This window comes from Pteropus medius, unplaced genomic scaffold (assembly GCF_902729225.1).
Source record: "Pteropus medius unplaced genomic scaffold, Ma_sr-lr_union100, whole genome shotgun sequence".
Lineage (NCBI taxonomy): Eukaryota > Metazoa > Chordata > Mammalia > Chiroptera > Pteropodidae > Pteropus > Pteropus medius.
The window spans coordinates 381,268-409,013 of NW_024343104.1; the positions used below are offsets into that span (position 1 = coordinate 381,268).

At 31.4% G+C, this 27,746-nt stretch overlaps 1 protein-coding gene and 1 pseudogene across 4 annotated transcripts in view; both read right to left on the reverse strand.

Annotated features, from left to right (window-relative positions):
• The window catches only part of ARHGEF12 (Rho guanine nucleotide exchange factor 12), a 147,861-nt gene that overhangs the window by 60,017 nt on the left and 60,098 nt on the right, over nucleotides 1-27,746 (reverse strand). Inside the window, exons 2-10 of one of the 4 annotated variants that reach the window (XM_039867067.1) lie at nucleotides 21,534-21,557; nucleotides 19,951-20,036; nucleotides 18,273-18,329; nucleotides 7,502-7,600; nucleotides 6,769-6,818; nucleotides 4,720-4,777; nucleotides 2,319-2,497; nucleotides 608-685; nucleotides 302-421 (exon numbers count right to left, since the gene is read on the reverse strand). In XM_039867067.1, coding sequence (XP_039723001.1) covers nucleotides 302-421; nucleotides 608-685; nucleotides 2,319-2,497; nucleotides 4,720-4,777; nucleotides 6,769-6,818; nucleotides 7,502-7,600; nucleotides 18,273-18,329; nucleotides 19,951-20,036; nucleotides 21,534-21,557 — 751 coding nt within the window. The remainder of the gene's footprint in view (nucleotides 1-301; nucleotides 422-607; nucleotides 686-2,318; nucleotides 2,498-4,719; nucleotides 4,778-6,768; nucleotides 6,819-7,501; nucleotides 7,601-18,272; nucleotides 18,330-19,950; nucleotides 20,037-21,533; nucleotides 21,558-27,746) is intronic. The other 3 variants (XM_039867068.1, XM_039867069.1, XM_039867070.1) reach the window with 3 other exon arrangements.
• LOC120606011 (uncharacterized) lies at nucleotides 21,746-21,864 on the reverse strand (annotated as a pseudogene).

Here is a 27,746-nt window from a genome sequence, read left to right on the forward strand (position 1 = left end):
ACCTCAAAAATATAAAGAGATGCATCCAAATACATTTTAGTAATTCATCACATCAAAGCAAAAGCACAAATTTCATTTTAAAATAATTATGGAACAAAGAAACATTACATCATGAAGAAGCAAATAATCAGAAGCCCACATTTCTTTTAATTATTATTTCTAGAACATTGAACACAGGACGTTCTGTTGGGCTACGCTAGAAAAAACAACTTTAAAAAGGCAACTGCAACATTCTCTGACAAATTCTCAGAAGAATATGTTCCTGCAAATAGCTGAGTAGCACTTTTAATAGTGATGCTACCTGAGCAGAGCCTGTGGCTTTGGATAGCTGCTCCTGTAGCTGAGGAATGTGTTTCTTGGCCTCTTGGATCTCTTTTAGCAATTTTTGTGCAGGTGTTCGATTGTAATCTTCCTGCAATAACTAAAAAGTTATAAAAATATTTTGAGAATTACTTATGTCAGGAAAGTAGAGAAAAAGTCCATTATTAATCAAATAGGTAATGGTACTGATTACAATATAGATTGACTGTGATTATGATAAAACCAATTCAACTAGGTCCACTCACATTTTGACTGACCTATAAACAGCCCTTTTATAACTTAGTACCTGTAGCCGTTCCTGTTCTTTCTGTAACATTTTTCTCAGAATTTCTACTTTCTGGTTATGAACCACGTTGTTTTCCTCCTAGAAAAAGATAAAACAAACAAACAAACAAACAACCAATACAGGGAAAGTGAATCTAAAATAAGTAGCAAAAACAAGACATATAACGTTATGCTCCAGCTCCAATTTTTAATACCTGTTTTCCAGCAGTTATGAGGACAGACATTGAGAAGTGACACTTAACGATAAAAGATTACCAGAAAATTTCAGCCTTTTTCACTCTTATTAAACTAGGTTCAACAAAACATTAAATATTGATATTAGTTGGAGAAATGAAGCTGTCTTAAGTATAAAAATAACATTTTATATTTTTCCTTCTTTGGATCTTTACTATCAATCCCCATGCATGACTCAAATTCCTAGTACTTTCTATCTGAAATATTAACACGGCTCCCTAATTCATCTTCTGCCATTTCTCTTTGTTTCACAACTCTTTATTTTATCAAATTAGTCTTCTTAAAGTCTTGTTATAACCACATCACTCTCTTGCTCAAAAAATTTTTTAATGGATCTTACTGCCTATATAAATTAGCCTGGGAATTGTGATTTTTCAAAATAAAAAGCCTTACTTTTTTCAAGCTTATCTCCTACTACATAAATCCTTCACAAGCACCAGACAAACAAGAGTCCTGGTTACATCTCAAAAATACTTGATGTTAAAAAAATAAATAAATACTGGGTGCTTTTTTGACTCTTCACCTCTACTTCCTCTGTCTAGGTTTCCTCCTTTTCCACTGCCACCACTTAAATGTTATCAGTTTTTCAAGTCTCAATTCAAATAATATCTTTCCATGAAGTCCTTCCTTATCACACAACTGGATGTGCTTTCTTTCTCCTCTGAATCTTTATAGAATTTAATATTTTTTTGCACATGTCACATTCTGCCTCTGTATTATAATTACTTGTATACTCTTGATTCAATCTCAAACGACAAAGGTTAATTAACCATCTACCATATGCCAAATACTAGGCACTTTTTTCAGGCACTAGAGACTCAACAATAAACAACACAAAACAAACAAACAAACAAAAACCCTTTTTCCTCTTAAAGTGTATATTTAAGATAACTAAGGACCTTGAACATACCATACATTAATTATATTTTCATGAGTGGCAAATTGTTTTGTATGTAGTAGGTGTTTAATGTCTGCTGAATTAAATTTGCTATCTCAGAACTCAGTAATCATTCTAAATTACATATGACCCTTGAATAATGTGCCAACTCTCCTAACACAGTCGAAAATCTGCATATAACTTCTGACTCTTCAAAAACTTAGCTACTGTGACTAGAAGTCTTACTGATAACAGAAACAGTCGATTAACACATATTTTGTATGTTATATGTGTTATATACTGTATTCTTATAATAAAGTAAGCTAAAAAAAGAAAGTATTAAGAAAATCATAAGGAATAGAAAATACATTTACAGTAATACAGTACATATCTGTTGAAAAAGAAATCATGTATAAGTGGACTAGTGCAGTTCAAACCCATGTTGTTCAAGGGCCAAATGTATTATGTAATTATTAAAATAAGGTTATTTTCCAGAATCTTGGACTTAAATTTGTTTATCAGCTCAATACTTCAAAACTCTCAACATAAAGCAAAGGCATTATGCAAGTGAACATTTATAAAGAAATTTTCCCACTCTTACCCCCATAAGCACGGGACTAGTAATCCTCTCCATATTCCCAGATGCTCCAGGTGATTGAGGGGATGTCATGATGGGAGACATATGTCCAGTGACTGATGGGTCTATTTCAGAATCGGCAAGTGGAATCTGGGGCGACCCAGGTGGGCGTCCCTGAACAGTAAGAGCTACATAGGAACCAGCTTGGGGTGGAGAGATGGAAGAAAGAGGAAAGAAAAGAAAATTAACATTGTAAAAAAGATTTTTTTATAGCACTTCACCACTTAGTCTTTGACAGGTCTAGAAGATCCAATTTTATGTGAGTTTCATCATCTGCTAACCATTTCTCCACATAAAAAGAATCCAATCTGTTTTTTTCTCTTTTATAACTCCTCTTAAGATCTAAAACAACAAAGCTATTTTTAGATAGCAAATTACTACTCATAAGATCAGATATTATTTAAAAGTAAATAAAATTTATAACTCCCATTTTTTTTAATTAGAGAAGAGTGAGTTAATATCAACCATCTGCTAATGGCTATGTTTAATTAATTTCTTAAATGCAAATTTGAAAAATCATATTTAAGATGATATTAATTAGGCAGAGTTTAATTTTCTGGAATATAAAAATGCAATTTTAAATTAACTTTGCAAAATAAATTTGACAAAATATATCCCATAAAAACCAAGGGAAAAAAACCACAATAATTAAATAGTGAGTTTTAATTTTAAAAATATGGAAAAGACAGAAATTCACTAGATATATTATGGGGGAAAAAAAACTATAGAAAGCAAAATTAACCATAAACAGAAAGACTTAACAAAAGACATTCATTATTCATTTAGCATCAAGAAGAAATGGCACTTTCCAAATAAAGAATTTCTTTCAGTAACTGACTTGTAAATGACAAAAAATCTTTCTCTTAGAACTTTAAGTGTATTTTACACTTTTAAATGTATTTCACACTTTTTCCCCAATTTAACCCATTTCACAATGTTTGAGGTTCTAAAAACTTTTTTCTTTTTATACTTAATGGTCGCAAATGCTATGATTTGGGGGGATTTTAAGTATATACCCTTTTTAAGGTTATTTCTCAGAAAGTCATCTATTATATCTTATTTACTTAAATATGAGGTTGCCTAAAATAGCTTCCTACTTCTTCTCTTCTTTTCTGTTTTTAAACTGCTTTGATTTGAAATCACTTTTGTTATGTCTAGAATATGCATTAAGGAGTAGAATACAAGGAAGCTCTCTTACAAGTATAGAACACAGGCTTTAGCCATTTCAAATTTCTATCTGTTTTGGATATTCAGAGTGTTTTATGCTTACCTTAAATTTTTAGCTAGGTTCTCATTAATGGATAAGTAATCTATTGCTATAGTCCTAGGATTTAATATTTTAAGTAAAATTTATATTAGAATGAGTAACATATATAATCTAAAAAGCTAAAGAAATAATCTTGCTTTTTATATTCTGTAACAATTAGTTATCACGCATATATTTATTATCATAAACCATCATATTTATGTAGCACATAAAATTTATAAATCATAATCTTATTAAATTTATTTAAGTATCTAATTTTGGGAATCTAATTTTGATCATCACATTTAAAAAAATATATACTAAAGTTAAGAAGTATGGTCAAAGTGACCATTTAGAGCACTGGTACTCCAATAAAAAGGTAAAGGAATTCATGGGCTGCTTTACTTAATAGTAAGAAGGCTAAGAAGGAATTCAGTTGACTGAATTTATTCTAAAGATGTCCATTCAATGAAAAGAAATAGGATTAAATAAAACTATAGTGTTTCTGCTTAGACACAAACAACCATCCCTTATTTCTAGTCTACTTTACTATGGTATAGTGTGATACAGATTATAAACTCTTAACCTTGGAGATTTCCAAGAGATCGCTACCTTAGATTTAATCATTTACTTATCTAAGGGAAAGTGACTACATTAGATAGTTTTTAAAGTTCTATTTCAGTTCATACAGACCACTGTGTCCAATTTTCAATCTCCTCTCTCTCAGGTGACTCATACATTTCTTTGAAACATACTTTCAATATTACCAAGAATGGCAAGTATATTATAATCAACCACATATCTGAAGTTGACAGAAGATAGTTACTTAAGTTAAGAATTTTCACCTAAGACTTTCCTTTAATGCAGGGGTCAGCAAACTCTAGCCAAGGGGCTAAACTAGGCCCACAGACTGTTTTGGCAAGTAAAATTTTATTGTAACACAGACACACCCATTTATTTACATATTATCTATGGCTGCTTTTGAGCTATAATGACAGAGTCAATTAGTAAACCGTATGGCCCACAAAGCCTAAAACATTTACTATCCGGTCCATTACAGAAAATGTTTGCTGATCCTTGCTTTGAGGGTTTCAGAAAACAACTAAAACATTCACCTACATTTGATTAGCTTCACCACTTCCAAATGATTTGAATGAGTCACCAATGTTCCATTCACCTATAAGAAAATAGTGTGTATCAGATAAATTCTATTGAGAAAATGGCTAAACTAACTTCAGGAATTATTATACATAACATAACCAATTGTAATATAGTAAACAGGGCTACGTATTTATTAAAATATGTATATATTTGGTCTAATATTAATTTTTGCCACTATTCTATAAGGTATACTCAACAACAAAATGAGCCTGAACACAAAACAAGGCCTTGATTTAAAGGGCACTAAAATGTATTCACCATGATAGATGACAAAACATATCATGCAACAGGTTTACAAAACCTTCATAATGAAGAGCCCTTGCAATAGAAAATGTCTCTTTGCTTTTATGATTTGTCAAAAGCATAATACATTTTTAAAGATAAAAAAATAAGCAATATTTCCAAAATAACATCAACTTACTTTTAATTTTCCAATCATGACCTAATCTTTACAAAGAAAATTAATTTTCGGACAGGCTAGGAAATGTTAGGAAAACATGTAGGAAATGTTAGCCAAAGTCTCCACTAAACAATACAAATTAAGGTAAAAATATCGAACATGGATATAACATTATTTGTTCTCTGATAAAAGTAATACTTATTTTCATAAGTTCAAATGTATCAGTGTATAAAATAGAAGTAAAAGTATACTCATCATGCCCACCAGAGATGATAACTGTTAACCATGATGTTTAATCTTTGAGACACTATTTTAGTATGCACACACCACAGACACATACATATGCATATATATTATAACTGTCTTTTTTTCTGCAAATAAATACTTTTTATTGTATTGTGGATATCTTTCATTACAGGTACGTATAGACCTAATATATTCTTTTTCAAAGCTGCAGATAAAACATTTATGCATATTTTGGTTGTTTACAAGTTTTCAATATGATAAAGCTGAAATGAATTTCCCTATACATATACCACTTCACATTTGTACATTAACTTCCTTAGGTATGTTCCTAAAAGCAAAATTGCTAGTCAAAGGTTAGACACTTAAAGTATATAATTTTTGATACATATTCACAAATTTCCATCCAAACAGATTTTACCTAATTTATACTCACAACAACCTATGAGAGTAGCCATTTTATCATACCCAAACTATGCCTAATGTATATTATCAATTTTTAAAATTTCTGAAAACCAAATATATTTCACATTTAAGTTATCAGTGAGGTAGAACATATCCTTATTATTTATTTCAATTACTGTGGAGAATTGCCTGATAGAATTCTTTGCCTGTTTTTCTATTAGACTGTTTTTATTCTTTTCCCAATAATTGAAAAGTGTTATTAAAGTGCTCTTTACAATTAAGAATATACTTTGTAATACATTTCAAATTTTTTTCCCAGATTGTTCTTTGTAAGTATGTTCATGGTGTCTTTTCCTGTATAGTAATTTGATTTTAAGTAATCAAATTAGTCAACTGTCTCAAAAGTAATTACTGACGAATCCGTTCTTTAATTACTGATCGCAATTCAAGAATTCAAAGCCTGTTTCTGGACTCTCTATTATGTTCCACTGATAGGTTTATGTCTAGACTAGAGTCACTTGTTTTAAATTAATCCACATTATCTCATCTCACACATATCCACATAAAAAACACTTTTTTCTTTAGCTAATCTTATACCTTTGTAAAGTTATTATTCAATCATCTGACAAGTAATGGCACAATTCTCCAATTCTACCAGTATATTCTGATGAAAACTTCTTGCTAACAAATTAATATGGAGACAAATAATGTTCACAACTGTGAGCTACTCTTCTATACAAGAATATAATATGACTTCACTTATTCAAGCCTTTTACTTTGCCTTTTAGTGAAGGGTAATATTAATTTTAAAATAAAAGAAATATGTTTTTATAATCCATGAATCCATCATATGTGATTTGCTGCTTTTTATAAAAATCCAAGTAAAAAAAAATTAAAATATGGCTAATATACGCTTATTAAAAATTCCACCATAAAGTCCCTAATAGTCTTTTCCTTACCTTGATAATTCGATCACCGGTCTGTACTCCAGCCCGCATGGCTGCTCCATCTGTAAGAGAAATTAATTACTTAAAATGTAATTCATTTGCAATTACTGATAATCTTCTTGAAAAGCAGTATAACAAAGTAGTTAAGAACATGGGCTGTAAAGTCAGACAGACTTCGGTTCAAATACTGCCCCCTTTCACTTAGTAGTTGTGTGACTTCGGACTAATTTTATGCTTTTTTACCTTAAGCCTCAATATCACTTATGAAATGGGGATAAAAAATACCTACCTCAAATTACAGCACCCAAAACATAAAGAAAATATTCAATTTATGGTAATAGCAGTAGAAGATATTATTGTTGTTTTGGGTAAAGCATGCATTTTTGACCCTATGTGCTTAATCTGTCTCTACTAAAATAACTTTGGTGCCATGAATAAATAATCCACAAACTTCTGTAAGTGCTGATGCATAACGAAAGTATCATGACCTAAGAGTCATATCTTTCTAAAACTATATAAGAACTATTTTCTTTCTATAAAGTATAAAGAAATTCAACTGGGATAAATTCATGCCTAAAATTATGACAGGAAAGACAAATCTAGCACAGCAGGCCATATGGCCTGCTATGAATATGATTATTTTATTCTGTTATTTTATTCTATTTTAAAATAACAGATATTATTTAAGCTTTTCTATTTTATTGTTTGCTCTCTAATGACAAGACTGTTTTTAAAAATGCCTTGCCTTCTTTGACAGACTGTACGAAGACTGGATTGTCTCCACTGACCGTCAGCCCAAATCCATTGTCATCCTTCTGGATGATCACGCAACGCTGAACAAGACCTGCAAAAGTACCATAGGGTAAAGAGAGAAGAGAAAAACGAAGAGAAAAAAAGACAATAATTACATATTAGTAATGAACTCTATTCTTTCTGGAGAAACATAAGGTAGCACATGAAACCCATATATAAAATAAGAAAACTAACCCCGTGAACAAAACAAACACAAGAACACCACGAAGTCATATATATTGGTTTCTCACTGGAAAGGTAGAGTAGAATTGCTCCAAGATAAAAAATAGCTATGGCAAAACTGAAAAAGATGAAGTATTAGAAAGGAGACAGAAGGAAAGCCCATTCATATCTATGTTATTTATCTGTAATATAAAATCCTCCCTATCCTGTGGTTTTGGTGCTCTAATTGGTGTTTTAACTTCCCCCACCCCCCAAAAAAACATTTTGGGACATTAGGCTAGAAGCAGCCTAATGTGAAATCCAATCTTACTCTCAGGAAATTATAGTCAGGAAAACACACTACATATCAAGAAAGGAGATGCTTGCAGAGCACCTACAGCACTTTTCCCAAAAAGGAGAGAAAAGGAAAAAGTTCAAAAGGAAGAAAGACTGTGGCTCACAGAAAAATAAACAGAAAGAAGAAAAAAGAATAAAAGACAAAGAAAGAATCTGTGAGTTCGACCATTCCTTTTATCTCTTTCATATACTGACCTGATTCCTACAGGAGAATGTTTTCCTTCTAGTTAAACAGCAAACGAAAATTGTTAAGGCAAGGTAAAGAGAATGAGGACCACAATCTAGGGAATAGGGATGTCCCATAAAGAAGAACCCTGATTAGTACCCAACTGTTTTATTATGCATCAGATGAAGATACTGAAGTCTGTGTTAACCAAAGATTTAATACATACCTTCAGGTTTGCAGAAAATAAGCATTTCACTAAAACTCAATATATAAAACATATAAAATAACACATATAGTATATATAATAATTAGAAAATTAAAAAATCTTCAAAATAAAGTTTATAGAGCCATGACCTTTTAAATAAGTCTAATGTACAAAACAAAGGATATGTTACAGATTGCATATCTTTATATAGATTTATACACATGTATCTCTTGCTGTTAATGAAACGTCACAAGTATGTGAGCCTACTAGAAGTGAAAGACTGAAATAACTGGATTCCAGAATGAAAAATATGAACCTTGAATTTTAACTCATAATCCTACACAAAAATTAACTTAGAGCAGATCATGTTCTAAACATAAAGCTAAAACTTTCATAAGAAAATATAGGAGAAAATCTTCAAGACCTTAGGGTAGGCAGAGATCATTTAGGATGCAAAATGCATCAACTACGAAAGAAAACAGTAAATTGAACTCAAAATTTAAAACATCTGCTCTTCTAAAAGATATTAAGAAATGAAAGGCAAGTCGCAGACTGGGAGAAAATACAATACAAATATCTGATAAAGTATTTATATCTAAATTACATTTTTTAAAAAACTCTACAATTCAAAAATGTAAAACATATTTTAAAAGGCACAAAAGATTTGAATAAACACATCTCAAAGAAAGATAAGCACATGCAAAGGTGCTCAACATCTACAGTTGTCAGAAAAATGCAAATTAAAACTACAATGAGATATCACTATACACTCACTGGAATGGCTAAGAAAAGACTGAAAAGACCAAATGATGACACAAATGTGGAAAAACTGGAACACTCACAGATTGCTGGCGGAAGTGTAAAATGGTACACTTTGAAAAATAATTTGGAAATTTCTTTGAAAGGTGAGCATACATTTATTTACATAAGACCCAAATATTTCACTCCCAAAAGAAATGAAAACTCATGTCCACATAAAGACTGGCAGACAAATGTTCATAGCAGTTTTTAGTTCATAAAAGCCAAAGACTAGAAACAACTCAAATATCCATCAAAAGAATGGCTAAACAAATGTTCTATCAATTACAATAAAATACTACTTAGCAAGAAAAAAAAAAAAACCAGGAACTACTCATATATGAATGAATCACAAAAACATGCTAAGCAAAAGATGGCAGATACAAAAGAGTACACACACTATATGATCCCAATGTAAAGCAGACAAAACTAAACTACAGTAACAAAAAGCAGATTAGTGGTTGTCTAGGGGTAGGGTGGGGAGAATGATTGCAAAGAAACATGAAGGAACTTTCTGCAGTGATGGAAATGTCCTGTATCTTAACTAAGGTAATGGTTACACAAGTATACTCATTTGTCAAAACTGATCAAACTGCATACTTAAAAACAAGTGCATCTTATTTTATGTAAACTGTATCTCAAGAAAGTCAATTTTCAACATTAAAAAAATGTGTAACCCCTCAACTCAAGAGACTACTGAATACTAAATAGCATTTGAATTCATCACTCCCACGCAATAGTAAATTGTAATGGAGGGAGAGGAAACATGATCCATCAGAATTCAGCCCTTTTCCTTTGTTTAATGTTGCTTCCTTCAAGTAATTAGGAAAAACTATATATAGAAATGGTGTAAATACATAAAAATGAAGAAAAGCAGCATTCTTTATAAATTTCTAAAACATAATATAATATATGAACCAGAGAACCTCAAAATATTTTACAGGAATCTTTTAAAAATCCATGCCTGATTTTGGAAACATAAACATCTGATAACTTCCCTTACACTTATTTGAAATTTCTAAATGAATTATGTATTGTGGCTTTAAAAATAAAAATTAAGACAACTACAACACTGAATATATATATATTTTTTATATGACATCTATCCTTCCCAGTTCTCCCAAGAGCTGAAAATCAGCAAATTAAGGGTTTCTAATATTGGTGTTTGTTGTGCTTAAGCCTCCGGGATTCTTACATAGACTTTCTTCAGGTCCCTGTAGAGAATGGGGTGCTTATAAAAAGTAAGGAAGAGTAATAAGGGTTAAGAGTTTGCTGTGTCTGTTTATTTCACTTTAATATAATGAACATAAAGTAATTAGCTTAAGCCTGGCAAATAATAAAGGCTCATAAATGTTAAGTATCATTTTATTATGATTGGGCATCGGCTGCCCTTGGAGTTTCCTAATCAGAAATATAATTACTCATCTATCAATGCCATCAATTAAAAACAATTTTGCATTAACAATCCCCTATGCTCTTTAAAAGGATCAATCCTCATTTATGTCTTTGCCTAAATTTTAAGACAAGCAAATTAGTTTTAAATGGGGAAGGCTGAGAGATGGAAACTTTAACAGAGCCGAATTCTTCTGATAGGTAACTTTAGGAAGATGAGATATAACAAGAAAGCCTCAAAAACAAATCACCTCCTCTTGTAAGCTTTTCTGAATATTCAGAATGAGTTAGGTGTACCCTTATAGACTCCCACTGCAACCTCTAGTTACTCCATAGTATCATTTGATTTATATTTGTTATCTTCTCATAAGATTATATGTTTCAAGAATACAGGGGCTCTTTCTTGTTTACAATCTTATATTAGAACCTGACATATGTTCTGGTATAGAAAAACTTTTTTTTAACTGCTAATAAATTAATGAAAATTGAAAAAGTAGGAGTCTAGAATGGAATATCAGAAAGGGAGGTGATCTGAGAGGAAAAAAAAAATACTACCACAAATACTCAATTTTAGCAAATATGCCTAGGGTCCTAACAGACTGCTAAGGATTGAGTAAATATATTAGGATTCCCTCAAAATATTGCAAACCTGTTTTCTCCAATTCAAAACTGCTCTGCCTGATACATCAAAAGGAGATGAAGAACAAACTTGATAAAGAGGAAAAGGAGAAAGTTACGTGCACATCCTACTCATTTTTCTCCTCTCCCCAACCCCACATATTGTCCTTTTATTATTATTCCATCTACTAATCTGAGAATCTGATATAGTTTAACATATAAGAATTACTAGACCAATACAAAAAAAAAACATACCTTACATATATAGCCAACTCAGAATCTGTGGAATTCAAATTAATGGTACTATTCTGTCCTATGAACCTATGCCATCTGTATAAACTTAGATAATTAACTGAAAACTAAGTTGTCATACCATTCAAAACTCAGAAATCCAGTCTCTCAAATGTTTAGATCTATTATGTCCCTTCACATTCAAAATCAAATAAAATGTTTTTCTTTTTCCTTGAGAATAACGTTTTACTTGTACACCAGCTGTTTTAACCTGCCACACAGAATAAATTCTACTCTTCTCACCCTTAACACTGAAACCACCAATACTGATTAAAGTATATCTTTGAAATGTCCTTTCTGACACACACACACATACACAAAATCCACTTCTTTGTTGCAGCAAATTTGTACTGAGCATCTGTCTACTAGTTATTTACACGAAGTCTGTAGATGTGAGGAATACACAACTATAAGAAGTCTTTGCTCTCATAGAACTTAAAATCTTGGCAGGGAAGGACAATAGAGAAACAAAAAGGGAAACAATTACAATGTCCTATAAAGAATTAAAAATATCGTATAGCTAACACGCCCTATATATTATAAAAGAAGGGAAAGATAAAAGTAGACTCCTAGCTCCAAAACAACCATTTTCAAATTTCACTTTTTACTTTTTCTGTTTTTCACAACCATATAATCCATGGTTTGCTGTCTGGTATAAATATTATTAATTATAATTACCATACAAATGTGTATCGCTCAATATGAGTTTTTATGAGGTCATGAAGTCACTTTAATATGAACTACATTTAAGCACTTTTATGAAGACAGGCAGAGAAAGTATTCAACAAGTAAGATAAAGATAAGGCTTAACTTTCTTGAAACTTAGTCATAGTAATACATCTTCATTTTCAATGTTCTTGGTGCCATATTTTTAAGTACATATGGAATATCGGTAAACTAGTGTATATCTCTATACTATACTTGCCAAAACGTATTACAATTCTTTCTTTCGTAGTAGACTGTGAACTTCCAAAAAGCAAGTCTCCTGTTACCTTTGTACCCTTACTCTTATCATAGTGCCTACCATATAATAGGTGCTCAATGAATATTTACTAAGTAAACTTGAATTTATTTTACACAAAATTTTTATATAATTCAAATATATCATATTCACTTTTTAAGAAAAAGTAAAATCATAGCCCTGAAAACTATGCAACGCAGACAAATATTTCTGTAAAGACACTCACTAACTTCTGCCCTGGCTAAATTCTAAAAAATAATTTGATTCCCCTCTACCCTAAAATAACTCTTCTAGTTACAAACACATTTTTCTTTATTTCCTGTTTTTTAAGGATCATGATATTTCACCCAGAAGCTGATAAAAGATATTAGGCTTCATACCATCAGTGAAATAAAGATGTTAAATTTTATTTTCTCTTTCTAACAAAGGACTTTTTTTTAATACTGTTATAACGATGTGGTATTTGAAACCAATATAAAAAGACTGTTTTTCACTTAAAAGATAATTGCCAAGGATTGTATTTTGAAGGTGAAAAAAAAAAAAATTAGGTCTTTGTAATAGAGTGGGGAAGTGAACAATTCATAAAAAGTTATTCTAAAAAAGGTGAGAAAGTTTCACTATAATACATTCCTGAGAACAGGCAATAATTATACTGTCAAATAGCAAATTAATGAAAATGTAGTGTTCAATATGTAAGCAACATGCAAACCTTCCATATTGCATTCACTTTAGTGAAAACATATTAGTCTTTCTTCATCTTTGATTTTATCACAGATCAAACTTTTTTAAGTCTCACCTCTTAAGAATTAGCTCAAGGGAAGGGTGTGGAGAAAGGCCATGTGTGACATCATAAAAATAGCTCATTTTTAAACTGCTGCCAGACATATATGTTTAATGAGTAAGATCTCAGATAATCGTTTGATTAAAAAGTTTCTTCATTCTAAATGCACAATGCTGTCAGCAGGCAAGAGGAGCCTTAAGTTCTAAGTATGCTGATTTTATTTTTTTGACTATTACCAACAGTCTCTTTTCAAAGTTACATTTTCCTCTACTATAAAATTTTTCAGAAGAAAAATCTAATTAAGATGAGTCAACATTTTATTCCATTAATTCTCTTTACTAAAACACTCATCTCAATCTCAACAATCACACATTTAAAAATTCAATGAAGTAAGCAGGGCTGGGCTTGTACCTGGATGGAAGACCACCTAGGAAGACCAGGTGCTGTAGGTGTAAAAAATTTAAAAAATAAGGGATTGTAAGATGACAAGGTCCTTGCCATGCCTAAAAAAAATTTAAAAAAACATTAAAAAAAAAAAATCCTCAATGAGTGACTCCAGTATGCCAAGCATTACGGGAGATACAAAGATGAATATAAGTAAAAATAACTATATACAAAGCAAGATGCCAAAGTTTAGGCAACAAAAGTAGCTGGGCAAATCTAATAAAGCCCCACAAAGGATGGGGAGGACTCTAACAGGGAGTTATAGGAGGTAAACCTTTCAAAGACAATGGGAATGGCAAGAACAAAGCAAAAAAACCAAGTCATATTCAGGAAATGAAAATGTGGAGGAGAGTCTGGTACTTTCACATGAATAGTAGTAAATTAAGGTAGAATAGTAAATTGGAAACAAATTATGGCATATCTTAATAACTACTTGTACATTCCTAGCAACTGGATGCCCAAATCTTTACTTTAGTAATATTAATCCGACAGAATACAGAAGAATGAAGACTAGGAAGTGAATCAATGTGAAACTGAAGTGAAAGAAAGTTATGAGTCTATTAAAATAGTCTAATGAAATGATGAAAAACTAAACAAAGAAGTGAGGATGAAACCAAAAAGTGAGGGATGAAAAATAATGTGATGATAGAATCAATGAGACCTTGCAAATAGTTTACTATAGAGAACAAGGTAAAAGAAGTCAAAGATAACTTTAAGAAAGTAAGACTAGGTTAACAGAAGAATGACACTGCTATTAGAAGAATCAGGAAAATCAAGAGGAAGATGATTTCTAGCCATAGGAAACAGTGATGAATTCCAGACTGGTCATTCCGAATCTGAAGGACAGTTAGAGTAAAAGCATTCAGCAAATAGTTAAAAATATTGGAGAAATATCAGGGGTACAAACTTGGGTCATGCCTACATTTATAAGAGGAAAAAGCAATCAAGTAAAGACAAGACAAAATAATTACAAAGAGAAAAGAACCAGGTTGATATTATAGAAACCAAAGAAAGGGCATCATCATTGCCAAATGATTCAGAGGGAAGGTGAGAACTGAAGAAAAGTTAATAGATTTTTACGTAGGATTAATATGTGTGTTCAGAAGTCAAATTTCAAGAGGATAAGAAGAAGTGAATGATTTATAAGAACATTGAAAAGTTCATGTTGTAGAATGTTCTTTGCAAAGCTGAAGAAGAAAACAGAATAATAACTTGGTGAAAGTAAAAATCAAACCGAGAACTTTTTATAGATATGAGAAGAAGAAAAAAATGTGAATAAAAAAATATTACTCTGATGTATCCAAACTAGGATATTTCAAGTAATAACAGTTCACTTCTCTTATGGACTAAATGTTGTGTCCCCAACAAAATTCATATGTTGACTCCTAACCCACAATGTGATGGTATTTGGAGATGGGGTCCTTGGGAGGTAAGCATAGTTAGATGCAGTCATGAGAGTGCAGATCTTACGATGGGATTAGTGTCCTTCTACAAAGAGTCACCAGAAAGCTACTTCTTTCTTTTCTTCTTCTTTCTCTTCTGTCTTTTCTTTCTTTTCCTTTCTTTCTATCTGTCTGTCTGTCTGTCTCCCTCCCTCTTTTCCTTCCTTCCTTCCTTTTTCTTTCCTTCAGTTCTTTTTCTTTCCTTCCTTCCTTCCTTCTTTCCTTCCTTCCTTCCTTCCTCCTCCTTCTTCCTCCTCCTCCTCCTCCTCCTTCTTCTTCTTCTCTCTCTCTCTCTCTTTCTCTCTCTCTACATATATATATCTATATAGATATATAGATAAGGCTAGAAGTATGAGATCAGAGTGCCAAGAATGATTGGATTATGGTGAGAGCTCTTCTCTTGACTTGCAAACAGCCACCTTCTTCCTTTGTTATCTCATGGTCTTTATATATATATATCTATATATATCTATATATCTCTCTCTATATATATACTTCTAGCCTCCAAAACTGTGAGAAAATAAATTTCTGTTGTTTAAGCCAAGTCTCTTGTATTTCATAATAGCAGCAGATTAAGACAGCTTCAAAAAGGCATGGCTTATTTTCTCGTACATAATACTATTAGCCGGAATCTCTTCATGAAACTAAGAAGTTGTGAAGAAGTAATCTAACTCAAAATTCCCTTGCCAAATCTCTTATCTCCCCGCACACAAAAACACACATATACACAAAAACCCAACAAAATTTCTCCACTACAAATTAGTAAGAAAAATAGAAAATTAAGTAGCTTTAAAACTGAGAATCAGAGAATATGCCTGCATATGACCAACAGACTCCAAAAGGTACAGAGGGAAAACTAAGGGGATATAGAATAAATATTGACCCACTTTTCACTGGGCAGAAACTTAGAAGCCAATACAAAATAAATACTTGGTTTCCTTTTAAAATGAGCAAAGTAAATCTACCTAATAAAAAAAGCTATAAAAATCACTAAAAAGTTTAAAATAAATAATTTGTAAGTGAATAGCTGGCATTTGTGTTAATTATCTAGCTAATGAATTTTACTACAAAATAATAAATAATCTTAAAAGTTAGAAGATCACTTGTTAAGAGACCCTATACTAAAGCAATGTCACCATTTGCTATGACTCTACTCTCATATTCCTATAGTTCCAAGCCTTCCTTGACTCCCTAGAGATGCTTTTTCACTCATGTTAACTGCACACGGTCTGAAGAAATCTATTTACACAGGTGATAAAATATATGTAATGTCAAAGAGATTTAAGTCAAAATGCTAAATAACTCTGTTCTGAGCAACTCAACCTTCTGATAAGTGCTTTTTGAGGACTCACGGCTCGGTTTCTTCAAAAAAAAAAAAAAGGCATTTCATGGGTTCTCAAGAAACAAACACAGAAAAACCACACCTTATTTCTCCATTACCACTTAAAATGTTTCTATTACTACCTAGCCAATGGCATGTCTGAACTGTGTTTAATATTCCTATCACTGGAATTAACATCCAAATTAAACAGTAAGCTTTCGTATATATATATATCTTCCTGTCATCCAAAACAAACATCCTATCATCTTAACCAAACACCAAGTTTTTCCATACATACCACAGACCTAGGAAAATGGTGAGGGCGATGAAATAAAACACTTGCAAAAGCTACTGGAAATAAATGGAACTATAAAGATTGTGTTCCCATTCCTAAGGAGAGAATAAACTATAGGAAGCACTTTATATAGAACAGAAAAAGATTCGTGAAAAATTCAGAAGCTATTTCTTACTTATGTGGAGCCAAATATTTTGGAAGGAAGAAAAAGCATAAACTTGACATTCCATAGGGCATGGTATACATTTCCTGTTGAACTCCTATAAAAGGTTTAACTACATAATAAAAACACTGCTCACAAAAACACAAGCAAAGAACTATGTGTATGTATCTAACAAAGAAGCATTAGCCAGTTTATAACCAAACATGGAGGCTTCATAATATTAAAAAGTACCCGATATTATGGGCTCAAGTGTCAGGAGATAGAAATTACAAAATGTCTTAAAAGGGGGGAGGAACATTTTCATTTTTTTTTTTTTCCTTTCATGTATGTAGAGCTAGGAAAATAGTTGCACCTGTTTAAACATCTACTTGTGAGACTTTGGGCTCTATTAGAGAACATATGGTTTTCCTTTGAGGACAAATTTGGAATCTTCTAAAAAAGAAATAATTTCTTAGTCTTTCAGAGATTATTTTTAATGTCTTGGTTCCAGACAGTGCTTCTCCTATTCACTTTCTCAATAATTAGATGCCAACACAAGGAAAGAGGGAAGGTAAAACTATGCAAAGAAAAATAAATAATTTGTATGAACTTCACAAATATGGTTTATAGTATCCCTGGAAGACAGGACAGAATCTGGAAATATTAGTGTTTCAATCATCTGTTGCAGAAAGTTCAGGTTAAACCTGCTTGTTGTAAAGATTATTTTTAAAAAGTGTCATTTTGAAATTTCCCTATTTTGAATAAGCTTTGGGGAAAACTTGTGAAAAGCAAAGAAAAATTCTTCAAATTATAAAAATAAAATACTTAAGGTATTTTTGCTGTTGTGGATAAATTATACAAGAAGGAGGTAATTCTAGAAGATAAAGCAATTAACTAAAAATAAAGAAACCAATAAAAAATAAAATAAAAATTCCAAACAACTACTAATACATTATACCAGCACTGTACTTAAAGGAAAAGACTGATAGCATTGATGAAAAATTCTACATGATCCAAACTCTGCAAATAGGACATGGGAAGAGATAACAAGAATTCAACGCCCATCCATGTTATCTGGAGGAGCCTGACCTGAACATATTAGAGATAATCACTTTCCTAACAAGAGGAAAAAGAAGATGGGTAATATGGCCTCTTCTTACTCTACAATGTTAGTTTCTAGCAACCTTAAGCTTCCATATCACAGCCACATTAAAACCCCAGGCTCCCTTTCCCTGCAGTAGATCATGCCATGCAGAGCAGACAAAGGAAGGCTGTAGTTATTTTTAAAGAAGAAAAAAGCATGAAGCAAGCTCCAAAGGTGCAAGGCTGAATTGGCTACATTAGCTTACCATATATCTCGGATCTACTCTCCTCTGAACTAGACTTTGTCTTCTTGGAGGAGCTATCTGCACAAGAGCGGGAGAAAAGGAGAGATATAGAAAATATGGAGACCAATGTAAGGGGGAAAATTCATGGGGAAAAAAAGAATGAAACATGATCAAGTTAAATCGTGCAAACACAAAGTATGAATATCACAGGTGACAGCATTTAGAATAGTCACGAACAGCACAAGTAATGACATTTTAAAGATTTATCAAAGAAAAGAGTGCAATAAAAATATGTTCAAACAAAACAACACATGAATATTATACAAAGTATATCATGTGGCAATTGTAGAGATGACAAAAGCACTAAAAGCCATAATAATCTCATTATGAAGCACTGCATACCACTTAACTAAATCTGTCTTTGGAGATGGTAACAGCACAGATGAATAATATAGAATAAGTCAATCTCACAAGACCATAATACTTTTATGAACATAGGGCAGAAAGTTGTGACCCCCATTAGCAAGACAATAACTAATCATAAAAACGAAAGCCTCTAAGCCACATGATGTCAAAATTAGGTGTGAGAAATAAAGAATTATCTCTTAATGGAGATCCGGAAGTTACATATTACAAACTCCCACCACCAAAACCTCCTACATTGATGACTAGGTTTCATTTTACCTACTACCTAAGATGCAGGTAAATTATTAGCTATTCACTTTCTATTTTCCCCTTCCTAAATAATATTTATATTTTTTCAAAATAAAAGATCAGTTTATACTATACGCATGAAACATCTTAATTAGATACAAAAAATATACTAACTCTATTAAAAATTAAAAATTTTATTTCTAAATAAAATATCTAAAAATAGATATATTATATTTGTGTATCTGGGACCTTAGCATTTATTTTATTTTTTTGTCATAGGAATATACAACTGAATAAAATAGTATGTGCACAAAGAACACATTAGTTTCAAGTGAGAAAAGCAAAATTATCAAGCAATTTTTATAAATTAAATACTAGGTGAATTTACAAGGAGAAAACAAAAGCATATATTTTACAAGAGGAGTTCAAAATATATATAAATTTAAGAATACAAATAGTCGAAAGTCTACTAACATTAAAACTCTAGGAAAGACCAACACTAGGGAAGCTGAAAGACAGGCTCTGAGTTCAAAATACTTTTTGACTGAAGAAAAAGGAAACTTTTCATTTGCTTACTCTAAAATGAGATGATAATTAACTTTTGAAGTTGCATTTTATCAAATACTCCAATTTACCATCATCACATCTGAATTTTTAAATGACTACAGAAATTGGTACTTGTTATAGACTTGACTTTATGACATACTACTGCTCATACCTATCTATGATTTATCTTAATACTAAGTCCTTGGTCTTAACAAAATATCCAATTATGATACAGTAACTATTTCTATTATCATCGCTATTTTTAAATATAACACATTCTACAATGATGCTTCCACAGTGGAATTCATAGTATTGAAAATTAAAAATATTTGCATTCTTCCTGAATGCAAAGGAGGAATTACATAACTGAAGAGGAAGGACAGCCTAAAACAGATTAAACAGCCACTCTGAAACAGGTGTTTCAGGAAGTTATATAGCTTAAGCTATAGTATTCTGAAGTTCACAACTCTCGATATTCTTTGGAAGAATAATGTTTTACCTGTGGGGTCAAAATCATGAGATGTACTGCGCTCAACTTTCTGCTTCTTATCTGTTGGTGACTCTCGGTTCAAAATACTTCCATGCCTAAATTAAAGCAATCAAATATTTACAAGACAGTCATTAGAATAAAAACAATTTGATAATCCAAAGTGTGTCTTACAAAAAGAAACTATGAAATCGGTTTACTTTACTCAGTCTCATAAACCTCTCTAATTTATATTTTTCAAAAAGTTTTAATACTCAGTCTATGCTGTGCGTAATATAGAGTTTATTTATTTGATTATAAAAAGTGCTTAAAAATTATAAAAGTAGTCTACGGACACGCCTCCCTGAACAAGCCCGATGTCTGATCTTGGAAGCTAAGCAGGGTCAGGCCTGGTTAGTATAGTATTTGGAAGGGAGACCACCTAGGAAGACCAGGTGCTGTAGGCTTAAAAAAATAAAAAATGAAAATAAGGGATTGTAAACTGACAAGGTCTGTGCAATCTGTGAGGTCAACCAAGGGTTGCCTCACCTAAAAAAAAAAATTTATAAAAGTAGTATTTAGTATAAAGTCTACTTTATTCTTAGAAATTAGTGTTTAAATTCTTTTATAGTGGCTTTTAAAGATTAATCATTATTATTTCCATCTAACAGATAAGAAAATAGTGCCTAAAACAGTATTTAAACACACTTCCTGACCCTACACATACCATGGTCAGGTTTAAAACCACTGTGTAAATATAGCATTGATGACAGCAGTTAAAAAAAATCTCAGGGAAGCTACACTTAGACCCTGCCCGTAGTTCACAATAGGCTTAGCCAGGCTCAGATGATACTAGAATTATTATTTTTCCTATGGCCTACCCAATTACACTGATCAGATAATGGCTGGGCAGTATATAAGACCATAACTATAATACATACAATACTAATTAATTGGAATGCCAAGATTAGCATTGGTATCCTGAACTACGGTGTTACTAAAAATGAAAAAGGTACTATAATAATTAGGAATGACATACTACCAGTATTTTAAATAATATTTATAATAATTAAGATCAGAGAGAAAAAATGGTGAAGAACAAGTACTTCTAAGGAAGAGACATTTAATTCTGGGAAATCAATAAATATGAAGATATGGACACAGACATATTTGAACATTATGGACTTTTTTCCTTTACAGTCTTAAAGTAATTAAGACTGATCCAGTCTGCCAAAGTTCATTAACTAAAGGCAGTTACAGTTATCCAAATGATAATACATCAAAAACTGGCAATCCACTTACACTCCCAAGCTATTCACAACTAGAAACAGTCACAATAGATTTTAAAATTAAATATCTTCATAGGGAATGACCTTAAGTATCAATTTGAACAAACTTTTAAAACGCTTATATTAAAAACATTGAAAATGTTATCAAAACAATGCCACCTTCCAGAAAAAAATATGCAACACCTGTTATATTTTAAATGTGTAAAATATTTTGAAATTTTAAACTAAAATCCACATTTTCAAAACCACAAAACTCCACGAGAATTTCAAAGGAATGCTTCCAATTAAAGTTAACCTAAATATATGAAGTGCAACTGAACAACTTACCTTATAGGTTTTTTGAGGGGAAACCTGAAACAAAAACAAAAACGAAAAGGTTAGATGTAGTTATTTCACTTGTAAGACTATCATTAAATTTATTGATTCTACTAAACCAGAATAAAAAAATTAAATTTTTCTTTAATTTTTTAGGCGAGGCAACTCTTGGTTGACCTCACAGATTGCAAGGACCTTGTCAACTTATGATCCCTTATTTTTTAAGCCTACAGCACCTGGTCTTCCTATGTGGTCTCCTATCCAAGTACTAACCAGGCCTGACCCTGCTTAGCTTCTGAAATCAGATGGGATCGGGCTTGTTCAGGGTAGCATGGCCGTAAACAAAAAAAAATTTAAATTTTATGCTAACTTTTCCAAAGCAATTCAACAAACAGGTGGAGTGAGAAGCTCAGCACCATTTTTAATATCTTAACTATTTTGTTAAATCTTAAATTGCAGGTGCAATTTATCATCAGCCATCTCTGACTACTGGTTCTCCTTTTAAAAATCCAAATAATAGCAGCAGCTAAATTTATTGAGGGCTTACTAGATGCTAAGCACTACTCTAAGTTGTTAATATGTATTATCTCATTTAATCCTTAAAAATAACCATGAAGATATTATTTCCATTGTACAGATTTGGAGGGGGGAAAAAAAGAAGGCAAAGAGAAATATTTTACTATTAGCGAGGAAAAGTTCCTTGCCCATCATCTCTCTTCACCCTCCAAAATATCTGGGTGCTGATTATTGCACTATTGATCTGTCTACCCTTTGATTATGATCAAATCATGATTCTCTATTACTAATGTTTAGTTTTAATAACAAAAATCTAGAAAAAATTACCATTGGAGTACTATCAGTTATTAAAAATATGTTCCAAAAGCAGAAAACAAAAGGTGCTTCTTTTTTTTCTTGGTTCTATAAGCTAAAAGAATTACAGCATTTCCTCCTGGTTGTCTTTTTTAAAAGCAGTATTACTGAAGGCTTCTTGATAAGAGTTTGATGCTATACATAAACAGTAAGTCTAAAATGTGTTCTCAAATTTATTCCCATTTTCATTTCTGTTCTTTTCAGAAATTATCTCAATCTACAGTATTTTATGTAAAATTATGCAGTCTAGGTAATACGAACAGGGTTTATTACAAATATCAATAAAACTGGGTTTTAAAAAAAGGCTTTTAGTAAAGAAAGTAAGATATAAACATAAAACAATACTTGAATGACTATTTTATGTGAAATAAAAGTAGTTTATTTTTTAAAAAACTCAAAAAAGTACAAATTTAAGTAAAATTCCCTTTAAATCCTATATAAATCAAAAATGATCCAAAGAAAGACTAAGAATCTAAAATTTTCCCTAGTAAGTGATAGCATGTTAACTCACAACAAAATTAGGGATAACAAGGAAAGGAGTTCTGAAATAAGAAGACACTGCTCTAGAGAATACACTTATTACAAAAGATTACCAAATCTTCAGAAGTAAAAGTTCCTAAGTAAGCCATTCTTACTTGTGGGGGAACTAAACATGTTTTAATCTACATATGAATATAAGTGTTGACAGAAAAGAATTTCCAACAGAATTTCTGCGGAGGATAATACCTGCAGTTAGCAACTTTAGCCACTCTGCCTAATAGCCATTATAAAAATTCCTGCCCCCAAACAATGCTGCTTGGATCAGGGGCTGCAACATCCAGGGAGGTTCTGGTAAAGAAGCCCAGAAGTTCCCAGCTATTGATTGTAAGACAGTTTCCTGAGCCATTTTCTTAAAAGGAAATGGAAAAGGAAGAGGGAAAAAGGAGGACAAAAATGAAATGTGAAGATAAATAACCACTCTATAGTATAAAGTATAACCTGCTTATAATCTACTTACTACATTCATAAAGTACAGATAAAGAACTTCTCTCAAACAAAAACTTTTAAATTATGATACTTTTTATCTAATTATTAAATTCTACTTTAAAGTATGAGGTAAAACGAACAAATACGTATGTTCATATGTATGTGTAGCTGCATATATACATAACTAACAATGTCAAGGGCCTTCCTGGCTATTTCACTTGTTTCCTCTGCTCCAGTTAAGAAAATCACCTACCACTGTTTCATACTGAGATGGAGATGTAATTAGATACCTGGAAACGGAAAGCTAGAACCCCAAAGTAAAGTCTGGGGCTACAGTCTGTAGATTTGAGTCATCAATCCATGTATGGTCACTAAAATTTAAAATAGCATGTGAAGATTAAGGATCAAATCCTGGGAGTAAGGAGAGGGATAGCTTCTCAACAACTGAAGATGGATGTGAGAGCCAATGAAGGAGATTAAGAAGATAAACCAGAAAAGAGAAAGGGCTGTCTGTCCTAGGAGCTAAGGAAGAAGAGATAACCAATACTATTGACTGCTGCAAAAAGGCAGATCTAAAGGCTAAAAATTGGTCATCTTCTGAGTAACAAATTAGCCCAACACTAGGCTGATGAAACAGTTCTGGTATAAAAAATTCTATATTTTCAAGTCCCTGTCCATTGTGTAGTCAATCATCAAATCATGATTTTATATTTATGTAGAACAGCTGTGTTTGAAAGCTAAGGCATTAGATGTGCCTAATCAAACTGTGTCTGGCTTTTGAAAATATTGTATTAATTCAGACATTTAACCAACAATGAACATGTTTGTGCCTATTTACATATGTGTGTTATGTATTTTTCCAGATATAAGATAAAATCAAAATACTAATATCCATAATAAATAAAGGAAAAGAATATCAGGAATTTCAGCCATTGGGATAAGGTAACTAGACACCCTTACTTTGGATTACCTATACTAAGCATATTTATATACCAGAAATCCTAACCAACTGCTTTAAATGTCACAATATATTTACTCACTCGATGAAGGATGGATACCTTTTCTTTGTTAGTTATAAGCTTTAATATTATTAAAGCCCTAAGTAACAATATAGAGGTCTCCCCCAATATTTTATTTTCACACTCTTCCCAATGTTATTAAAGTGCAGAGGGAAATGTGACTTGGTAATTAAATAACCCTAACCCAGTAAAATAATATACACTGGAATAAAACTTCCATTTCTTTAACCAGGTTTAACTACTCTACAATATATACACACACATACCTGATCTTATATTTGAGATATCCCTTAAACTGTTAAATGTAATTTCTTCTGGAATTAAAAAAATTGCAAAGGGCTGCAAAAGTTTTGTGTTATCACGTATATGATTATAATAAATAGCCTAATAGAAATCATTGATTGTGATGAGAAAAGAGCTAGCCTTTTGACACTACTGTAATCCAGTGAGAGTGTTCTGATAAAAGAAATAGATATTACACTCAAACCTTAATTCCTATCGTCTCTCTCCTCTGAAGTAATAGATATTTTCCTCCTTGGGTTTATTTATGATGAGGAATTTGGGAGTCTAGATGGTTCTTAATAAAGGATAAATGAAATTAAAGGGAGGAAGTTAAGGAAATTTTACCTACATTAGTTAGTGGTCAAGCTTTCAATACCAGTCAAACAATGTTAGCTATTAAATTTAGAATTCTCAAAAATCTATTGTCAAGATACATCCTGATATTAGTGATGTTAAAATATAGGGGGAAAAAACCTGTGCACCTTGAAATCAATGAAATATAGTACTATTTTTTTGGAATCCACTCCAGTGAGGAGAGTTACCAGACAAAGAGCTCTGCAAAATAGGTAAGATAATTCCAAGACTTAATTCTCATAAATTGATGATAAACATCAGTGTAAAAAAAAAAACAAATACTATTCTGGTATTGTCATAGTCAATGAAAATTACATGTGGGGCAAGGACTCTTCAGAAAAAAATATCACTAGTATATATTCTAAATTTAAATAATTTAAATTTAAAAAGTGCTTGAACTTGGTCATGTTGCTTAACCTCTATAAGCATCATCTATAACATAGTGATAATACCAGTACCTACCTCAAATTTGTTTTGAGGATTAAATTAGAAAATGAGAAGATTAAATTAGAAAATGAGAAACATTATACGAGAAGCATTGCCTATCACATAGTTACTACTTATTTATTATCAGCTATTAGGAAGAACAAAAATAAAATCTGAACTTTAGTGGCTTGACTTTAAATAGAAAAGAAAAATAAGCTTAAAAACTAACACTATTCAAATGCTCAGTAAAATCCACAGACAGACATAATTCAAAGCAAGAAATTAAACCATAGATTTAATTCACCAAGTCAGATTATATAAAATTAACATCAATAATCAAGTCAACAAATTTCCCATATGCTACAGGTTAAGAAAAAAGATGAGGTTACAACCAAAACATTTAACTTTCCTGTCAGGTAGGGTTAGTGATTTTCTTTGAAAAGATCATTAAATTGTATTGACCATACCTGAAACTTAGCAAAAAAATCTATTATTTCCTCATCTCATTTAAAATATCAAGAATGATTAAGGCATTCTCTGTCTTGGATGTAAATCAAGTTTTTCACTTACCTATTTTTACAAAATAATTTCAATAGTGTGAAGTAAAACATTTACTCTAATATGAATATAAACCAGCTAGTTCTAGTACTGTATTATTTTTCACAAAATAACATAACAGCTAAAAAGGCATTTGCCTGCAATATAAAAATGAGTACCCTTAAAGTATAGGATTTAGAACATAGTGCTGACTTCAGTTGAATTGTTAATTCAATCTTTAGATCTCTGGACAATAAGGTTCACAGAACCGAAAGTAGTAAATGAACACTACTACTCCCCCTCCCTCCAAAAACACCAATCATAAATCTTTTCACCACCTACAACTTATGACTTACCTAGTTTAGAGTCACTAAAAGAGCTAAAAATTTTGAAACCAAAAAAAAAAAAAAGTCTGAACATTATCTACCTTTGTAGTTTATTAGCACATCCCAAGCATACGAAGTTGTTAGCAGAACTGGCAATAGAACATTAGTTCTATCTTAAAGGCTCTAAAGCAGAAGCTACAGCTGACAGGATGGCTCAAGGAGTTTTTCACAATGTTATTAGTTTTTGAACCTTGGGATACAAACATCAGAATAACAATACCAAGGAAATCAGTTCTGGTGTAAAATCCAAAAATGATTCACTAGAATGTAAAATAAAGATTTCAAATTAACTTCTTAAATATAGCTTTGTATACTGCCACTTTTACTGAAGAACTTAAACACATGACAGACGCTTACTAAACATCTCTTATTTCCTGGACATATTTTGACAACTCAAATGGTAAATTCTAAATTATTTTAATTACCTCTGCCAGAGCTTTTATAAATTGACTATCTGGTTGTTTCTGAACTGGGAATAGTTCAGAATGAAAATAACAACTTATTAAAAGCTTGCATTTCCTTATTGACAACTTGGAATACTATCACTTTTGTGAATATATCCTATAAGGTTTCTAAATAATTTTCCTTTGAGGTCATCACTATTAACTTACACAGTATCTTTTTAGAGTTTAAACTATTCACTTAAAAAAAAAAAGTAAAAAGAACTTCTGGAAAAAAAGTATGAGATCCTCAAACTACTTAAGTATCCTCATCCCAATCAAAACCATTCAAATCATCAAATCCATGTGTACAGAAGAGATATTAATATCATTAAATTGACATAAGCAATAAACTGGACTCCATAGTGTAATCTCATTATTTATAAAATAAGGACAATGCATGTTTTTCATTTGGAAGGGATTTAAATCCTAATATTGTTTCACAGTTCCTTGTTACAGAATATGTATCAGAAAATAATAAAAATAAGAGAGGGGGAAAAAAAACCCTCTTAATCTAGGATGGATTTTACATAAAATACATTGAGATTAAATGTTCAAAATTTGTAAACTAAAGTGAGAATTGTGCAAAGTTTAAGACAAGCTGCTTTTCGCAAATTTTCCAGAAGATAAAATCATGCTTCTGAAAAGTAGATGTCATTGAGACAAGCGCCAGCATTAATCTGAGCTTGAGCGTATTACTAAAACGTAAAATTAAAATATAAAATATTATGTCAAATAACATTTTACTTTCTTTGATATTATAAAGTGCTACTCAAAATTTATTCTTTAAATCACATATATGATATATTTGCAGTTTGTTTGCATTTTTTATTAAAAATGTTTAATGCATCCATAAAAATGGCATTCTTGAGCAAGGAATACTGATTTAACAAGAAAACAAATTTTAATAGATTTATCTTTCTATCAAATGCCAACATAACTACA